The 20,107-nt window shown below is 41.5% G+C and overlaps 1 protein-coding gene across 1 annotated transcript in view; it reads left to right on the plus strand.

Annotated features, from left to right (window-relative positions):
• Positions 1-20,107, plus strand: part of LOC308315029 (voltage-dependent L-type calcium channel subunit alpha-1D-like) — a gene marked incomplete at its 3' end in the record, with an annotated part of 94,894 nt that overhangs the window by 64,510 nt on the left and 10,277 nt on the right. The window contains exons 20-37 of the mRNA XM_080762853.1: positions 2,029-2,135; positions 2,687-2,774; positions 3,085-3,192; positions 3,468-3,520; positions 4,281-4,427; positions 5,012-5,213; positions 5,869-6,027; positions 6,577-6,687; positions 7,519-7,596; positions 10,523-10,651; positions 11,301-11,366; positions 12,166-12,257; positions 13,078-13,237; positions 13,707-13,834; positions 14,074-14,170; positions 14,964-15,066; positions 15,430-15,531; positions 19,286-19,422. Coding sequence (XP_080618979.1) covers positions 2,029-2,135; positions 2,687-2,774; positions 3,085-3,192; positions 3,468-3,520; positions 4,281-4,427; positions 5,012-5,213; positions 5,869-6,027; positions 6,577-6,687; positions 7,519-7,596; positions 10,523-10,651; positions 11,301-11,366; positions 12,166-12,257; positions 13,078-13,237; positions 13,707-13,834; positions 14,074-14,170; positions 14,964-15,066; positions 15,430-15,531; positions 19,286-19,422 — 2,067 coding nt within the window. The remainder of the gene's footprint in view (positions 1-2,028; positions 2,136-2,686; positions 2,775-3,084; positions 3,193-3,467; positions 3,521-4,280; positions 4,428-5,011; positions 5,214-5,868; positions 6,028-6,576; positions 6,688-7,518; positions 7,597-10,522; positions 10,652-11,300; positions 11,367-12,165; positions 12,258-13,077; positions 13,238-13,706; positions 13,835-14,073; positions 14,171-14,963; positions 15,067-15,429; positions 15,532-19,285; positions 19,423-20,107) is intronic.

Raw genomic sequence — 20,107 nt, forward strand, 5'->3', positions numbered from 1 at the left:
TAAAAAACGTTCGCTCTGAAAGTAGCCTATATATACGGTATTCAAAGATTTGCGCCACATTTTCACGATTTTTCAAAAATAGCAGATCGACAAGCTCATAGCGCGGCACTGTAGATCTGCTTTTCCAATCTACTTTCCCAATAGCCAAAGTATAACATGATGCTTAAAACACCAAAAAGGGGTTCAATCTTCCAATGGTGTTGTGTGGTTGTTCAGGACACATAAAACTGTTTTGGTGTAAACGTATTGGCAGGTGATTCTCCTAGGCCACTGGAAAATTCTCTAAATATATAATGATAATGATAATGATAATGAGGATGATAATAATAATAAATGTATTAATTATAAATGTATTATTATTATAATAATTATTATTAGTAGTAGTATAGGTCGCTGTTTACTATGAAAACCTGCATTTCCCGTCAGTCAGTCAGTCGTGCATGTGTGTCACGCCTCGTGTCACGCCTCCATACAGTATATGGTCACGCCTTGTGACATATATGGCCGTCTCCATATATGAAGATGAACATCAAACATCAAACCCTGGATAACCATACATGGAGAAGACTGGATCATCACCTAGATCTGCATATATGGAGCTGGCCAGCAACTCTATACATCTGACCTCAAATCCTTAGATCTCCATATATGGAGCTGACCTGTTCTGGCATTCCATATGTTGATCCTCCCCACCCGTCCTTCCTCTTCTATGTCTCCCTTTTGACTGATACCTGTCCATTCAAACTCTAGACAGGCCTGCCCCAAAGTTTTTTGTAGAGTTATCAACAGACCCGAAAATTAAGGTCCGGCCCTGTACACTGTAACCCTGTACACTCAATACACTTCCCCCTCTGCCACCCTTAGATCTCCATATATGGAGCTGACCTGTTTTGACATTCTATATGTTGCTCTGACCTGATCAAACCATGTACACTCAAGACACGCAGTACAGAATTCATTCCATATGTTAATCTGACCCCCCCCCCCCCCCCCCCCCATCCCAAAGCGCAACAATAAATACTTAAATTATCTTCCACTAACATGGACACATTCCATGCAATGGGTGAAAGCCTCTTTTTTTAAGTTCATATTTCCTGGACTATGGAAATAAACCTCTGCCCACTCCTCTTTGTATTTCTGTCCCCTGTGTGAGCTGCAAGGTCTCACCCTGAATGCACAGCTTTGTCTTTGATATCACTCCCTTTAGCCTTGAGCACCTTGGTGGAATGTACTCATTGGAACTGGAAAAAGCAAGAAACAGTTGCCATCGTATATTATCCAACCCCAGTCTCTCTGTCCTGCATATAATGGCCTACCCATCTGAATAAGTCTCTCTGTCCTGCATATACTGGCCTACCCATCTGAATACGTCTCTCTGTCCTGCATATACTGGCCTACCCATCTGAATAAGTCTCTCTGTCATGCATATACTGGCCTACCCATTTTAACAAACGGATCGCATGTTTTAAGGCTTATGCCTAAGCTTTGATCAGCTGGAGATTATAGACCTAGATTCATGGAAAGTGTTTATAATATGGTTTCCCAGCTTAATCGGTGCAAGAGAAAGAAAATAGTGGAATAGCTCCGGGATAATGTGCCCTGTTGTCTGAATTATTTTTTCCGTCTGTGTGTGTGTGTGTGTGTGTGTGTGTGTGTGTGTGTGTGTGTGTGTGTGTGTGTGTGTGTGTGTGTGTGTGTGCGCGCGTGCGTGTGCGTGCATTATTCTACTTGAGTCAGGATGTCTATGTCTATATCTGAGATGTCTGATATTGATTGCATTCTTTGCATTAATTTCTATAGAAAATTATACGTATACAATGTTTGAAATCTAATATTTGTCTGATGTCCAATGGATTTGAGAATTGGTTGTATTTCCCAGTGGCATTCTTCATACATAGTAAATACTGTGTAGGAGTTTGGCATCACTTTCAAAATGTAACACTGAAACATTTTATTTACTTGCTAATGTATGTATTTGTTGTCCTTGATGTCCTTTGTCCTTTGTGTCCTTGATTGTCCTCTGCTCAGATGACAGCGTTCGGGGCGTTCCTCCATAAAGGGGCGTTCTGCAGAAACTATTTCAACCTCTTGGATCTGCTGGTTGTTGGAGTGTCTCTAGTCTCCTTTGGCATTCAGTATGTATCTGTCAATTCATCAATGAGTCAGTCAATCACTGCACATGGTCACTGTCAGAAGGCCAAAACATTGTGGGCCTACACTAGTATGTCCAAAACCATTACCCTTCAGGGAAATCCAATTACAAAATGTTTGCGTTTAGCAGACTTAAAAGTGACTTGGTAAAAGTGGGAGATCATAGTATGAAGTGTAAGTAGTGCAGGAAACTGTGCAGGGAAGCATTAACCTACCGGTATGTAGTTATTATTTAGTTTCAAGCTCTTGTTAATATTCATTGCTAAAATTGTATTTGTAAAATCCAGACAAAATCACTTCACAACTTGACCAATAGAATTAATTTATGAAAAACATAAAAAGATGGAATATGGAGGTGCATGGTTTCTTCTGCCTGGCAGTGACGATATGAGGATGATCTTCAGTTCATGTAGTAGTAGAATTATAAAGTGTAGTAGCATTAACAGTACTTTATTGCCATCATCATCATCCCTGCAGTGCATGGGAATCAGATGAACACATTGTTTGACCACTGACTGACCTCTCTGTACTGTAGATCATCTGCTATCTCTGTGGTGAAGATCCTGCGTGTTCTGCGAGTGCTGCGTCCACTCAGGGCCATCAATAGAGCCAAGGGACTCAAGGTAAGTGCAGGATGAAACCTAGAGGGTTTGACTTGCATCGGTGCCCAGAAAATAAGAGAGGCAACTAATACTTTGATGTAATCACGTGTTTGCATGTGTTGTGTAGTGTATCATCATTTGTGGGCATTTATTATCACATTCCTCTCACACAGTATAACTGTTATACGTTAAGAGAATGTTGAGAGAATTTCACCCACTCTTTTACTTATACACTAAAGGTCCTTACACACTTCGCCAAGTCACCTATGTGTAAGGGACTTTACTACTGTATGTTATGTGACAATATAGTGTGACTGTTTGTGTTTTTCAGCACGTGGTCCAGTGTGTGTTTGTGGCCATCAGAACTATTGGCAACATTATGATTGTCACCACGCTTCTGCAGTTCATGTTCGCCTGCATCGGAGTGCAGATCTTTAAGGTACAAGATGGAGGGAGGGGTGAGGGCTTGCTGGAAGTGCAAAACGTTTTTTTGTAATGAGTACATGTGTGCCTTTTTTACTTACTCCATTGATGTACCTTGGGCACATTAAGTTTGAAAATCCTCAAGGCAGAGTAAAAGAAAGGATGATACCAAAGGAGGAAAGATGGGAGAGCTAAACGTAAACAACTATTAGCTCAACATCATAATATAATTTTAAATGTATATATTTTATATTTACATTTGTGGCTCTTTCTTTCACTCATCTTTCACAGGGGAAATTTTATCGCTGCACAGATGAGGCCAAATCCAACCCAATGGAGTGCCAGTGAGTATTACTTAAACTTAAAGCCTGTGAATGCCTGCGTCATTCACAGTTATTAGAATACAGTACAGTACATAATATCACAGCTTTATCCACTTTTGCACATGATTTTCCGTCAATGCAAGCAGGCGTTCTCCATTATGAAAATAATCAGCGTGATGCTGATAATGGGCTTATATCTGAAACTGGTTTCAGACATAGGTTTTTGATCCCAATAAATAGAAGACAATGGATCGGTGATCTTTGGTCTCTCTACTTACGAGAGCTGTGCTAATTGCTGTACGTGCTTAAGTGCATTAATAAAAGTAAGTTACAGTTGTGTAAATGGTGTACCTGAAAGGGGAAACCGATGTATACTAGTTGCTTTTGTGACATTTTAACAAATCACAGTATGCTTTGGAAAAGCTCACTTATATTTCAAGTAGGCCTATACTGTGATCTGTGGTTGTTTTTATAATATTCACATATTATTTACATACGTGTAATGCATGTTTCTGTAATGCAGTGGTTCCCAAAGTGAGGTCAGGGACCCCCAGGGGTCCTTGAGGGGGTTCCAGGGGGTCCCCAGCTAAATGATAGTTTGGAACCAAATGGACCCTAAATTGGGGGTCCCAGAGATAGAAATGCCATAACTTTTCAAATGGGGGTCCGCAGGCTAATTAGTGTCAATTTGGACTCCTTGGACATGAAATAGTTTGGGCACCACTGATTTACATCCATGTAATGCATGTGTCTGTAATGACTTCATCCCCTTGCCTTGCAGAGGCAGCTACATCATGTACAGCAACGGGGACACGGCTCTGCCCATGGTCAAAGACAGGCTCTGGTTCAACAGTGACTTTAACTTTGACAACGTCCTAACGGCCATGATGGCCCTGTTCACCGTGTCCACCTTTGAAGGATGGCCTTCGTAAGTACGCGCACGCGTGCGTGTGTGTGTGTGTGTGTGTGTGTGTGCATGTGCGTGTGTGTGAGACACATGAGCAAGTGCATGCACAAGTCGCACATCCATGGCCCGGGTGCAAGACAAGCAATAGTGTCATAAAAGAGAATGGAGTCTGCACACTGGTGGTGATGCTGAATTGATAGATCGAAACTTTGATGACGCAATACAAATGTCACCATCGCCAGTGTGCAGACTCTATGGAAGGTATGCCCATGCTTAAAGTGAATGGCACATCAACTTTTCTGTTTGGATGTATGGGCTGTCAAGGCCAGAAAGTAGTTTTTTGCAGTAGGCATTCCTGCATACAGTAACTTCCGGGTTTGATGATGTCTCGCACATACCCTCTATTCTCTTTCATTACACACAGACACAGCCTTGAACTCTTCCACTTGAGTAAACAAAAGGGAGATCGCCATAGACAGAAGATTATCCCCATTGTGGTGTGTGTGTGTGTGTGTGTGTGTGTGTGTGTGTGTGTGTGTGTGTGTGTGTGTGTGTGTGTGTGTGTGTGTGTGTGTGTGCGTGCGTGCGTCTCTATCCCTCTACAGTCTGCTGTACAAGGCCATCGACTCCAACGGGGAGAACGTGGGTCCCATCTACAACCACCGCGTGGAGATCTCCATCTTCTTCATCATCTACATCATCATCATCGCCTTCTTCATGATGAACATCTTCGTGGGCTTCGTCATCGTCACCTTCCAGGAGCAGGGCGAGAAGGAGTACAGGAACTGTGAGCTGGACAAGAACCAGGTAGAAAGGCCTGGTGATGGACTGTGTGCGTGCGTTCCTACCTGTAGTGGACAAAATAAAATAGGTGGTTAATTAAATAATTGATGCATTCAAATGGACTTATATATTTGGGTCCACTTTTCAGTGAAAGAGTGAAATAACACATTTAAATTTGAATATTTAAATATTTGAATAATTAACACCCCCCATAATTACCCTTTGATAGCGGAACCCGTGGCGCCGCGGGTAATCGCTTTATATCAAACTCCACCGGCAGAAGTCAAACACACACCTCTACTGCGCCCAGGTTGCTAGTCAGGTTGCTGTGTCCCTCCAGGCACAAGGCGAAATGCGCGCGCACCCCATTGGAATCCACTCATTTTCTCAGGAAATCCGTCTGGCATTCAGATGAGAATAGTGATTTTTGATCCCATTGTGGCCGACATATTACCGTTTCTGGTGAAAGATAAACAACATGGTTAGCTGCTAGACTACAATGTGCTTTCGGTTCCGTCTTTGTGAAGTGTGTGTGACACACACGGAAGCAGGGCTTGATGTTGATGGGAAGCATGGCGCCGAGGTACCACTGGAGGGCGCAGCTCTAAACGTGTTAAGAAGAATTACAGCGGTTTGGTAAAGGCTGGTTGTTTTTAACTGTGGTTCCTCCCCGCTGCAGCGGCAGTGTGTAGAGTATGCTCTGAAGGCCCGTCCACTGCGCCGCTACATCCCCAAGAACCCCTACCAGTACAGGTTCTGGTACGTGGCCAACTCTACGGGCTTCGAGTATGTCATGTTTGTACTCATCATACTCAACACCCTCTGTCTGGCCATACAGGTAAGAAAGAACCCTCCATTCAGTGTTGATTTTTAGTTTTATGTCATAGTCTTTTGAATAGTTTTCATTTAGTTTTAGTCACATTTTAGTCACTTGGATTTTTTTATTGTTAGTCTAGTTTTAGTCAACTAAATCTGCAGTTGATTTAGTCGACTTAAATGTATTTTGGCGGGCCTTGATGGCGTTGTAATGGCTGATCTTACACTTGCTGAAAATAGCCAATCTACTTGTAAATCGGCTATTTTCAGCATGCAACCAAGTGTAAAATGTCAAAAATGTCGCCCACACGCAAATCAAATCTTTTAAAAAACTCTGGCAACAGTGGAGATTTTTTTAGACGTTTATGCTGAGTTTTTAGCCTTGCTCCGCCACTTTAGCTACGTTGTCTTGTAGACACGGAGATTTTCAAAAATTAAAACAACAAAGCTACGTTCATAAAAAATACCCGTGTACAGTAGGTATGTACTGTATGATTCATTCTCCCTCTTTCTTCATCTGTTCCTCACCCTCTCTCTCTCTCTCTCTCTCTCTCTCTCTCTCTCTCTCTAGCACTACGGTCAGTCTCAGTTGTTTAACTATTCCATGGACATCCTCAATATGGTCTTCACTGGTGTCTTCACTGTGGAGATGTTCCTGAAACTCATCGCTTTCAAACCCAGGGTAAGCCTCGGATTTATTACCTTCAGTTCAATCAATCAGTAAACCAGTGGTTTTCCAGCACCAAACCAGTTCAGTGGTTTTGTGCTGCCTGGGACCCAAATGCAGCCTTCAGATCCATGACCCGGCATGAAAAGACACATTTTGAGACCAGGGGTTCCCAAACTGTGGTGCGTGCACCACCTTGTGGTGCGCAAACGCCCTCTAGGGGGTGCGTGACGTGAAATGGGTAATGGCGGTTTTATGGTGTTATTTAACACAACCGGAAAAATCCGGTAAAACACTGTTGTAAGGAGATGTAGCTGCGAGAGTACAGCAGCATGTCTCTCAGTGCAGTGACATTTTGTGATTATTTTTGCCATAATCATATAAAAAAATGTATCATTTTCGGCAAGTAGACTGAGTGTTGGGGGGTGCATCATCTAGGTCAGGAGGTGACAGGGGGTGCACGGACAAAAAAGGTTTGGGGACTGCTGGTCTAGACGCACTAGTCTAATCCGTTTCTCTTTCACCTTAACAAACCTTAGTTTTTTTTCCCTTTTAATGTTTTATCCAAACAATATTACCAGTTATTTTTCTGTGATAGCATGCACCTTTTCCTTTTAACGGTATACCCTCACACTCACCCTCCTCTTCACGCTCCCCTCAACCCCATTACCTCAACCCCCCCTCAACCCCATCCCATTCCCCTTGTTATACTAGCGTACTTACCTTCTGTACTTACCCTTGTTACCCCTCACCCCTCTCTCTGTCACACACACACACACACACACACACACACACACACACACACACCCTCCCTGCTGGCTGTGCGTACCATGCCACTGTGAGCAGGGCTATGTTGGGGACCCCTGGAATGTCTTTGATGCCCTGGTGGTGATCGGCAGTGTGGTCGACATCATCTTAAGCCAGGTACAGACGCACGTCAGCATGTCCTATGTCCCTCCCCTCCTCCTGCTCAATGCTACTCTCCCTTCTTCTTTCCTTCCTTCCTTCCCTAACATCCTAACGTCCTTACTTGTTTGCCTTAGTCCTTTCCTAGTGTCATGGTATCATTTCCGAGGTTGGCTTTGGGTGCAACTCACGGTCTCAAAGCTTTTGATTCTGTTGCACTTGGACACCATTTGCTGCTCGGTCTAATTCTAGGAGAAAACCTAACAACGCTATTTGACTTATTTTCTCCCTATAACTGGCCTACTATGAAAAATAGTGGTCATGGGTTTGGGATTATTATTATCTTTTTCAAGTACTGATCCAAAGTCTGTGATGTGGCATTCTATACCGGCCTGTTGGCACTACTGTATGTCAGTGAGAGTAAGCTATGATTGACTTATTTTCATCCTTATCAACTATGAGATACAGTAGTCAGAGATATATGCTAAATCTATATTCATAGATTCATAAAGAGATCTATGATATCAAATACAAATATCTCTTTCTTTGATATCATAGATCCCTTTCAGAACATTTGGACCTCCCTGGTTGCCCTATGTACCTGTCACTAACCTTAGTTAGATTAAATAGATTAAAAATTGGGGAATATTTCACACCGGAACCTCAGCCTCCTCTCACTGACAGTAAGGCTTTGACTGTCAATCTCTCTGATCAACTTTTTGATGTTCTTTTTTTTCTCTATTGTTCTATTACTCTGTCTCTTCTCCACCTCTTCTTCCCTCTCACACTTATCTTCCTCGCTCTGTTCTCTTCCTTTCTCTTCTTTTTTTCCATGTTGTCTTTGTGTCTTTGGGCTGGCGCTTGCAGCACTATTTTGCTGATGCATGGAACACGTTTGATGCCTTAATTGTTGTGGGTAGCGTGGTTGACATTGCCATCACTGAGATCAATGTAAGTAGCCATGGATGCCTTCCCCCCCCTGCCCTGTGTATGATGGTGCAGAGAATGCCTTGCACTAACTAATACTTTATCAGCGTTTATTTCAAGATTCACAATAATGTAGGAGTAGTTGTGTACATTACCTGTTCAACTTTTATAACATTTGCATGCTAATGACCTTCTAACAATAATGAAAATGCGCTCCCCTGGTTGACGATATAGTGGACAAAATGATGAGTAATTTTAATATAATGCTGCTTAATGTGTTGTGTCTGAACGCAACCCCATTATTATGGTAAACTGTATTTAAAATTTGATCACTTCATGTACTAGTTTCTCTGGTTTTAGCCTAGTAGGTGGGATATTAATCATTCTGTAATTATTGCAAGCCTACATCGATGCCTTTTCTTAGTAGTTAGTACGCGACGCGTATGCCATATCATGAATGTTTTGTGTCTGTCGTTCAAGACGGTCATGCTTTGCGTGTAATTTATATGCACTCTATGCACTTACATTTCTGATACTGCCCAAAGTCAAGCTCTACTATGGTGATTTGCTGCATGAATGTTTGATACTCGAGGACCATACATTTTATGATAATAGATTTTTTTAAATGACACTAACCTTTCAGAGCTGATTCACATTTATTTCTTGACATTTTTGGATGGCTTGTCAAGGTTTTTCCCTACATTACATTTTCTGTCACACTGATCTTACAGGCTATAATTTAAGCGATGAATTGTAATAATCATTCCTTCACCATTGTAAGGCATGCATCTCACAGGTCATCCTGCTAAGATTTATACAGTCATGGTTTTGCACGAGAAGCTTTATGCTGATGCTTGTATGTTTTCGTGTCAGGTACATTTTGCCTGTAGAGAATGCTTTCTTTTTCTTCATCAGAATTAAAAGCAAATGATACGATTTCACATTTTAGGTTCCTGAGCAAATCAATGGTAATGACATATACTGGGCAGTTGATATACATCATTCTGTCTTTGTTAATGGTAGAGGGTTGTTGTCCTACTGCAGGATGTGGTTATTTTTTTATGTGATTGTAACTCAAGATTAATCGGAGGCTTTCGGTTTCAAGTCGGCAGCCATTCCCGTCGTCAAGGTGATAGTGGAACCAGGGGTAAGAAGAAGCCCCTCCCCCATTTGTCGTCAACCAAAGTCAAGTCGAGGCCTTGAGATTGAGATTGTTTTTTTTCTTTCTTTTCTACTCTCACCTTGTATTGCTCAGATATTTGTGGCACACTGCTTGTTGAAAACATCAAGATGTTTTCTATCAAACTGTCTTGCTTGTTTGTGATGAAATGTGATGTTTGAATGAAACGGGCGAGATGAGTGTTGGACGTTTCTCAAGGTCTCATTGTTTTTGTCTCATTTTGGCTGTGAATCACAGGCGTAGTAATGAGGCCTTGCCTTTGATATGACACTTGTTTGTCGAGAACTCGTTTGTTTTTATTTGGTTGTACGGCATGACATAATGAACGGAAAAGACTGAATGTTTGAATCATACATGCACTGTCCCATGCCTTTTTGTCTTAGTCCCATTTGTTTGTTTCATAATGGGATGATAAAGGCTCTGTCGTGGCATTTTATACATTTTGTTCTGTGGCGTCTTATGTCCCCCATTTCTGGAGTACAGATTCTCACCTGTTGATAGTTTCTGTCACTCAGAGGAGCATGCTCAGTGTGTAATGTAGGTCTGTTGTGTTGTATAAGTCATTGGTTATACAACGGGCACGTCTTCTGGTTTTCTTTGTAATAGTTGCATGGAGGAAACGGAATGCAGTTACAGCACAATTATACAGGGATGATGAAATGATGCATAGATTATAATAATCAGTTAAATAACTGATGGATGGATGGATGCACTACAACTACATTCATACATGATACAGATGAATGAAAAACGAAATGATTTGTGCATATTACACCTGTTCTACGCCTTTCATTCCATGTTTCATCCCTTGTATCATCTAATCCGTCCAAACCTCAGAACACGGAGGACAGCGCTCGAATCTCCATCACCTTCTTCCGTCTGTTCCGAGTGATGCGATTGGTCAAACTGCTGAGCCGGGGGGAAGGCATCAGAACTTTGCTGTGGACCTTCATTAAGTCCTTCCAGGTAAGACTGTCACTCCTTAAAGAGGGAGATTTAAATTAGACCGGTTTGTTAGATATCATATGAGTGTAGTATAGCGGGAAGCAGAGAGGGCCTCTCAAATTTAGTGATGCAAATAATGGATAATAACCAGTCAGATTTGGTTAAGTTCATGAGCCATGGTAAGCCTCATATTTTATAGGCTTCTAGTTTGAAAATGGCTAAGGTTCTGTTGGCCTGACAAAGACCTAAACGGTGGAAACGTTGCTGCTTTTACCATTTAACCCATTATAGGCGGGAACCCCTTTTTGTAACCCTACCCTTCTGGACGCGAACCCCTTTTGGGGTTCTGTACAGTATGTACAGTATTCAAAAAAATATTGATGCTGCTATATTTAAAGTTTTTCAGAAAACTAAAAGGATTTAGAAGGCATTTTCAGCCTCAGTCCAAAATGGGTTAAATAAATGATGTCCATGGAGCTCTAAACATGTGTGTGGATGTTTCTTCCTTCTCCAAGGTTCTGTAGGCCCATTGTCTCAAAATAGTGTTTGAATTGGTTGAAAAGCTTGCTGAAGGTAAGAGTTCACAGGAATGGACACAGTGACTCGTCCAGGGATGAAAGCTGTGAAATTCCCCAAATGGCACAGTGAGCGTTTTCTTCCCTCTCTGCAGGCTCTTCCCTACGTTGCTCTCCTCATAGCCATGCTGTTCTTCATCTATGCTGTCATCGGGATGCAGGTACCAACTCCCATTTATTCTCTGTCATTATAGGTACCAACTCCCATTTATTCTCTGTCATTATAGGTACCAACTCCCATTTATTCTCTGTCATTATAGGCCCCTCGAGAAATGCGAGAGCCCTAGTAATCACTGTCACTTTTATTACTATTCTTCTTCTTACCACTAGGGCAGGCCTTGTCTGCTGACCTGTCTGAAGTTCAAGGTTGTTTGTTGTGTATTATTTTGATCTCAGTCTCTTTTTAATACTGACACAATGAGACAATTCATAGTGCCCTTCTGAGTAATTGTAGCATGCTTGTTGTTTTAATTTTAAACTCCTTGAGGGAGTTCCAGGGGGTCCCCAGCTAAATGATAGTTTGGAACCAAATGGTTCTGTAACTCTGAAAGTGTACACATTTTGTACACTCTCAGAGTTAAATTAACATTGATTTTACAATATAAAGTGGGGTCCCAGAGATAGAAATGCCACTAAATGGGGGTCCGTAGACTAATGTATGTCAAACTGGGGGTCCTTGAAATTAAAGTTGAGAATTAAGGTTGAGAATCTCTGCTATAGAGCCGTAAAAACTTCTCTCATGGGGGTCCCTGGCATATCTCTTCAAATGGGTGTCCGCCGGGTAATTAGTGTCATTTTGGGGGTCCTTGACATGAAAAAGTCTGGGAACCACAGTTTTGCATTGTAACATTTTTGCTAGAATGTTTGGTTAATGGATATTTGTTGCACAGGATTTGTGTTGGTTGGTTGGTTGGTTGGTTGGTTGGTTGGTTAAACGGTTGCATATTTTGTGTATTTTAGGTGTTTGGGAAGATAGCAATGGTGGACGGAACACAGATTAACCGCAACAACAACTTCCAGACCTTTCCACAAGCTGTACTTATGCTCTTCAGGTCTGTATGTGTGTGTACATACAGTATACTGTACAGTGTACACAGTGTGTATCTGTCAGCATGCATGTGCATGCACTTCCTTTACATGTCGTTGCATGGTGGAGAGTGCAAGTGTGTTTGCAAGAAACTGGTGATACAATACTGTATTATAAAACAGGTAAAATAAATGGTAAATGGTGCATTTATAAAGCGCCTTTATTCAAGGTGCTTTACATAGATTGTGCATCAATTCACCCATTCACACACACACACACACACATTCATACACCGATGGCGGCGGAAACCATGCAAGGCACCAACCAGCACATCAGGAGCAATTTGGGTTTCAGTGTCTTGCTCAAGGACTCTTCGACACTAACTCTGGGAGAAGTTCGAACAGGCAACCTTGCGGTTGCCATCCAGCCACTCTACCCCTGAGCCACCGCCGCCCCATATTGTCACAGGTGTATATAGACAACATGTGATACTGTAAGCAAGGTAATATTTTATAAAAATACTTAATTGGAAAAAAATAATAATTGGAAAACTGTCGTAGAAAAGAATACATAATCATATGCAGAGAACCTGCTGTCAGAACAGTGGGATGTGCATTTGTATTCATCACAGTCCCTGTAGCATCCAACATCATGGCTTTTTGACACTACTTTTTGTGTATGTTTATTTGTTTGTTTTATTGTATTCAAATTTGATAATGTTTGAATACAATACAGTATCACAAAACATAAATTTATCATACTCAAGTGTATCAATACTTGCTGACACCCTAGGCCTGTGTGTGTGTGTGTGTGTGTGTGTGTGTGTTCTATTCCTATCCTATCAGGTGTGCTACGGGCGAGGCGTGGCAGGAGATAATGCTGTCCTGTCTGCCAGGGAAGCTGTGTGACCCGGAGTCAGACTACAACCCTGGAGAGGAGAAGACGTGTGGCAGTAGCTTTGCCATTATCTACTTCATCAGCTTCTACATGCTCTGTGCTTTTCTGGTATGCTTTCCTGTCATCATACTGTAGTGTAGGGTATAGCTTACCTGCAGCACTTTGTGAGCCAAAGTTGTAAAACACTCCAGGGTTTCAAATCAAATCAGTAATAATAACACATTTAAAATAAGCGGAGTTGACCAAAGTGCTGAACAGGGCAAGACCAAAGCAAGAAGAAAACAATCAGAGCATTATGTGTCGTGTACATTATTACAGCAAAAACACAAACATTGGATGAGCTCGCATAAGATTAAAAGCCAGAGGGAAAAAAGTAAGTCTTGAGCAGAGACTTAAAAACATTGATGGACTGAGATCTAATGTGGCGGGGCAGGCTGTCGCAGAGCCTGGGGGTGTTGGTCGCAAAAGCGTGTGCACCCCTGGTTTTCTTCAGGGTCAAAATGTTACCCTGTTTCTTACAGGGTAGAAAAGCATGGTCGTTTCAAATATACATTCAGATTTTTGTTGTTTCTCTCAGATCATCAACCTGTTTGTCGCCGTCATCATGGACAACTTTGACTATCTCACCCGGGACTGGTCCATTCTGGGGCCTCATCATCTGGACGAGTTTAAAAGGATTTGGTCAGAATATGACCCTGAAGCTAAGTGAGTGTACTGATTACAAGTTCTCATATTGTGAAATTTATGTATTAAATGGCAGAAACATCCATTATTTAGAAAAAAGAAAAAGTCTTGAGCAGTGACTAAAGGACTAGATGAGACAAAATAACTTTAAATCTCTCTCTTTCGCTCTCTCTTTCTCTCTCACTCACTGTGAATTATTTTGATTCATACTTAATATTCATACGTTTGGATACTGATCCAGCCATGTTTGATGATTCCAGGGGAAGAATAAAGCACCTGGATGTTGTCACCCTGCTCAGGAGGATCCAACCCCCCCTGGGCTTTGGCAAGCTCTGTCCTCACAGGGTGGCATGCAAGGTGGGCAACAACCACACAACCCCAACTGTTAGCTTTAAGCTCTGTCCTCACAGGGTGGCATGCAAGGTGGGCAGCAACCACACAACCCCAACTGTTAGCTTTAAGCTCTGTCCTCACAGGGTGGCATGCAAGGTGGGCAGCAACCACACAACGCCAACTGTTAGCTTTAAGCTCTGTCCTCACAGGGTGGCATGCAAGGTGGGCAACAACCACACAACCCCAACTGTTAGCTTTAAGCTGATCAGCTGTTCTCACAGGGTGGCATGCAAGGTGGGCAGCAACCACACAACCCCAACTGTTAGCTTTAAGCTCTAAGGGCTGTATTTTGCGTGTCTTAAGTACCAGGTCTTATTACTTAACTTAAGACTTGGAGGCGTGATCAATGCCATTTGGCTATTCTGAGTGGCCAAAGAGCATTGACCACGCCTCCAGGTCTTAAGTTAAGTAATAAGACCTGGTACTTAAGACACGCAGAATACAGCCCTTAAGAGTCTACCAACACAACAAATAGAGGACTCTCACAGTTACAAATGGATAGATTAACAGTCATTGAAGATTCCTACTGGTATGTGTAGACTGCATCAAACTGCTTATGAAGAAATTCAATATTGGAATTCGGTTTAATCAAAGATGGGCTATTTTCACTATTTTAAAACGTTTTCTTAAAACAATAATAAAAACAAAGACGAAGGTGCAAATTCTGATTGGTCAGAATGAGATGATGTATGATGATGTATGAGAGCACCCTTCACTTCACACCGGTGTGATTTCTTTCTCCTGTATTTACCTGCAGCGTCTGGTGGCAATGAACATGCCCCTGAACAGTGACGGGACAGTCATGTTTAATGCCACACTGTTTGCCCTGGTCCGCACAGCTCTCAAAATCAAGACCGAGGGTGAGTTCATGGATTATTAATCCAGTGGTTCACGAACAAATCATGCATCAGGATCCATTTTCTGGTCACAGTCCATTTTTTTGGGTCGCAAGTAAAATATCTGTTTTTGTTTATTTTTATTATTTTTTCATCGTTATTTCAAATGATTTTACAATATTAAAACATTTTTCTAAAGAATATAATGAATAAAAAAAATCAAAGACATTCTCTATCTCTCTCATATAGTAAAAAAAAAGCATCCGTCTGCATCCACACGTGTGTGTGTATACCTACGTGTGTGCGTGCTTGCGTTTAATACTTTGACACTTTATGTTTTAGTTTCTTTTTCTTTTTCATCTCCTTTGTGTTCTGTTTGTCACCAAGGCAACCTGGAACAGGCCAATGAGGAGCTGCGGGTTGTGATCAAGAAGATCTGGAGGAGAACCAGCATGAAGCTGCTCGATCAAGTGGTGCCACCTGCAGGCGGTCAGTGGTTAACACGTAAAATGTACTCTCATGCTGTAAACAGAGAATGAAAGGGAGACTTTACAGTGTAAAGTCTCCCTTTCATTCTCTGTTTCAGTCTGTCTGTCTGTCTGTCTGTCTGTCTGTCTGTCTCTGTATCTTTCTTTCATGTATATAGAAAGTTTATATTCATTTCTGCACCTCTCTTCAAATTTGCTTCATAGTTTCCCAGGAATGAGTCGAGAGCAACACATGTGTGTTTACTTTTACTTTGCACAAATGGCGACCAACCTCGAGCTACAGTACCTTTCTCAATCGCTCATGCCAAGGGTGGTTGACGACTTACAATGGTTATTGGTTTAGCTTCCTATTAGAGATGCAGGATTTCCGATGAATTGCATGGTCAAATTGGCCGATACCAATATTGCAATGCAAGTTTCCAGTAGTGATTATGTTATACAGTAACTGTGATTCTGGGTGCGAATAGACCTCTAAAAACAGTACATTCTTATTACCTGATTTATTAGGCCTATTGATGCAGTTCGAACAATATATGTAGTATTTTTATTTAACATTTTTACAACTTGTTGACCCTTTTTGAAAAACATTAAAATCAGCTAAAACCGTTTTGAACATTTTTAAGACTTTTAAGACTGAAGACTGATGATTTATTAACACAATAAGTGCCAGGTATTAACCCTGCCGTTGACGGAGATCTCCGTCAAGTTTAATCCGAAGCTTCACCGCTGATGAGGGATATATCCGTCTTTTCAGTGAACGCGCTCGTCGCCAACGTATGAATGGTTTTAGGTTGCCAAGCAACGGATACAACCGGAAATGAACCGGAAGGGAAATTTTCACCTGCCATCCGTCTCCACATTATAAAAACACATTTTTCCCAGATTGTATTTTTGGTCAAAACAATTCAAAGTCAAAATATAGCTTTTTGTCTCTCTCTTTCATGCCACAATTCTTTCCTCTCCTGTTTTTCAAAACGTTAATTTCTAATTAACATTGCTATTATAGTTATTATAAATGACCTACTTTGTTTCAGTATGTAGTTTTGTTTCTGTCTAGCCAATGTTCTTTTTTTGCTCAAGTATTGTGTCTTGTCTGTGGTGTGCTTGTATAGGCTTCTGAGGCCAAGTAGCTTACATTCAACATCGTGTGCTTGTATAGGCTTCTGAGGCCAAGTAGCTTACATTCAACAACTGCATGCCTTTGTATAATTCTTGTCCTTTATTGTTTCTCTCTCTCTTCTGCCAAGCTTCTCTCCTCCTCTGCCATATAGTGCTCATTTGCTCCTCTTCCTTCTCCCCTCTCTCGCCCTGCTGTCCCGAGCGCTCTGAGGCATTTCTGTTTTAGTTGGGTGGCATGGAATTAGTTACCTCACTCAGTTCAGGCTCTGTCCAGACAAAATGAAATAAAATAATAATAATAATAATAACAATAAAGAAAACATCACACTTGTGTGAATTGAGGGATGCTCTTATCATCATATAGAGATGATGTATGATGATGTATAATGATAAGATTTTTTTTCCTGAACAGAGCCTCCCGTAGTGTTTCTGGCTGTGTCAGGGCGCATGTGCTAGATTTACAACACCGGCTGCCTCTAACCGTAGATTGGAGGTCCTGCTTTTGTACACATCAGCCAAGAGTACTGGCTCTCAACTCCTTGAACTTGAAAACCACTGCTCCCAAGGCATGTGCAAGCAAGGTGCATAAAAATATCCTCCTGTGGGGTTGTTTCCAACACAGATGTGTTGCACTGTGTAGGGAATAACAAACAGAAGGCTTTCTTACTATGCACCTGGCCAGCTCTCTTTTCATTGTTACTTTTACCTTGATTTGGCTCAACTCAAACTGTGCAGAGGCAAAGTGCCAAATAAAAGAGAAATAAATATGCAGCGTGTGAATTTCTTAGATGTCCTGATACAGCCCGTGTTTTTATTCTCTGTAGTATTCCCAGTCTGCTTTCAGCAACTAACAGTCTGAGTGAATCAGATCAAGCTACGCTGCCTCCTTGCATGGCGACTACTTGTCTTAGATGGTCTAGTGCGCTGCTTTGTTTCCATGGGACGTTAGTTTTAAGCTCATTGCTTTGCCTACCAATGAGTACTGTGCCTATAGCTCCCGGCCTGCATGTGCTGATCAGTGTACTGTAAATCCTACTGCATCTCTCAGATATGAGCTAGGTCTACTGTCACTACACTGCACATCAGATTGTCTTCCTTTGAATGTTTGCAGTAATGTAATGTTTTGGGGATCTCACACGGAGGTGTACTTGCCGTGGCTGCAAGCAATATTTTGTGAAACTACATACACTGCCTATGAGATGTCAATCTCATAAAATCTGATAAAGATAATACATAATGAATGAATGAATGAAAGTTTCACTAAGATTAAGCAATGATTGGGGTGGACTCTTTCTGGATGTTGTAGTCAGAGAGGGTACGACCATCCTCCAGCTGTTTAACAGCAAAGATCAGTCTCTGCTGGTCAGGGGGAATACCTTCCTTGTCCTGGATCTTGGCCTTATTACGTTCTCGATGGTGTCACCATCTCAACCTCCAGGGTGATGGTCTTGCCAGTGAGGGTCTTGACTAAAGATCTGCATGTTTGAGTTGTTGCTATGAACAGTTGAAAGAAATTGAATTGAATTGAATTATGAGTTAAAATCTATAGTAGCGTCACTTGTTTACAAATGTAGCAATACATTAATTAATCAGATAAACGCTTGGGTTATTAACGTCATGAGATCATTGCTGAGTGACGTCAGCCATGCCTATGGAAAAACAATATTGAGGACGTACAACGAAGAAAAGAAAAGCCCTCTTCTGGTGAGAAAGTTAAAGCACCACTTCACCACTTTTTAACCCATCTTCATATAATAGGTCCTCACTAATAATTATGATAAAATGGCAGAATACTTTTCTACTCAGTCTGTGTCTCATAGGAGGGCTGTGGGAAGTTCAGAAACCCGTCTACCAGTGACATCATCGATGGGGAATCCAAGCTAATAGAAACTGCAGGCTTTCTAGTCCTGAAAAGTTGCAATGCAAAATTGGAAGCCATCGTTCTCACGATAATAAAAATCCAAACATTTTAGTAAAACAATATTGTTTAAAAATATCTGCCTAACGATGATGTCACTGATGGACGGGTTTCTGAACTGACCACAGCCCTCCAATGAGACACAGACTGAGTAGAAAAAAATTGTGCCATTTTATCATGATTATTAGTGAGGACCTATTATATGAAGATTGAAAAGTGGTGAAGTGGTCCTATCTATTTCATCCCACGCATAGCAGCCTTCTTCCTCTGGGTATGAATATTGTTTGTTTGAATATCTTGAGTGACAAATAAAAGTAACCTTTGTGATTCTTGAGTATTTGTTGTGCGGCGTTTTGGTTCTATAGTTGTGGAGTTGCTTTTTTCAGAATTAAGGAATGGAATTTTGCAGTATGAAAGGAAAGGTTGAAACATATTTATGTAATTTAATGCCTGGAATACCATAGTGTTGACGTATATTAGCGCTGAGTTTTCATATTGAGGTTTCCATATAGTCTCTGTTGGCCTGCTAGGTCACTGTTTTCATTTTGAGGCCATGGTGTCAATAATGTCTGTTTCGAATGGCTATAGTTCTCCTGAAATATCTTAGGGTGGAGGTGGAGATATTTCTGGCGTTACGGTATTTTGGCGTTGAGATTGTTGATTGAGATGTGGAGGTGCTTACGCTGCAGACTGTGGTGTGTCTGGTCTGTTCACTCAGATGACGAGGTAACAGTGGGGAAGTTCTATGCCACCTTCCTGATACAGGACTACTTCAGGAAGTTCAAGAGACGCAAAGAGCAAGGTCTCGTGGGCAGGCGCTCATGGGAGGGACTCAACACCTCCATGGCTCTACAGGTGAGTGCATCGTCGACATCCATCCTTATCACAGGCAGGTCTTAATCTCACAATTTAGAGAAGGTTTCATATTGTTTCTGGGGAATTTCTGTAAATATAAATGTATAATTAATTTAAAAATGAATTAATATTAGTATGAAAGGAAACCAGAAACTCAAAAGGATTGTACTTTCCTCGTTTGTAGTGCATTGAAGTGCATTAGAACAAAAGAATGCCATATGAGCCGCCACTCAAAACACTATGCATTCAAAGTGTATCTGCAAAAAAAGCTGCTTGGCACCAGCTTGCCTGGCAGTTTTCCTTCAGCCCTTCACATCTGGGAACGCTTAGAGCGTACACAGACAGCCTCTCTTGCACAAATAAAGATAACAAACATAGACACGGGAGGCCAATGAATCGGTTGTTTGGTGTGACTTTGGCTGTGCGTGCGTGCGCGCAAGAGCGATCAATGTTAAACCGCAGATGCGCAGGGTTTACTCGTCCTACATGCAAGTAAAAAAAAAAAAAAAAAACGCCTGCCTGCAGTTCCAGCTTTGACCATTGATATGATATGATATGATATGATATAGTACTTTATTGTCAGTTCACACTGAAATGTGTCTTGCGACACAGCAGCCAGTATGCAGAACACATACACATTTGACATAACACAAAGAACAAGACAATTTACATACATAAAGACATG

This window comes from Protomyctophum bolini (genome assembly GCF_963924005.1).
Source record: "Protomyctophum bolini genome assembly, chromosome: 5".
Taxonomy (NCBI): Eukaryota; Metazoa; Chordata; class Actinopteri; order Myctophiformes; family Myctophidae; genus Protomyctophum; species Protomyctophum bolini.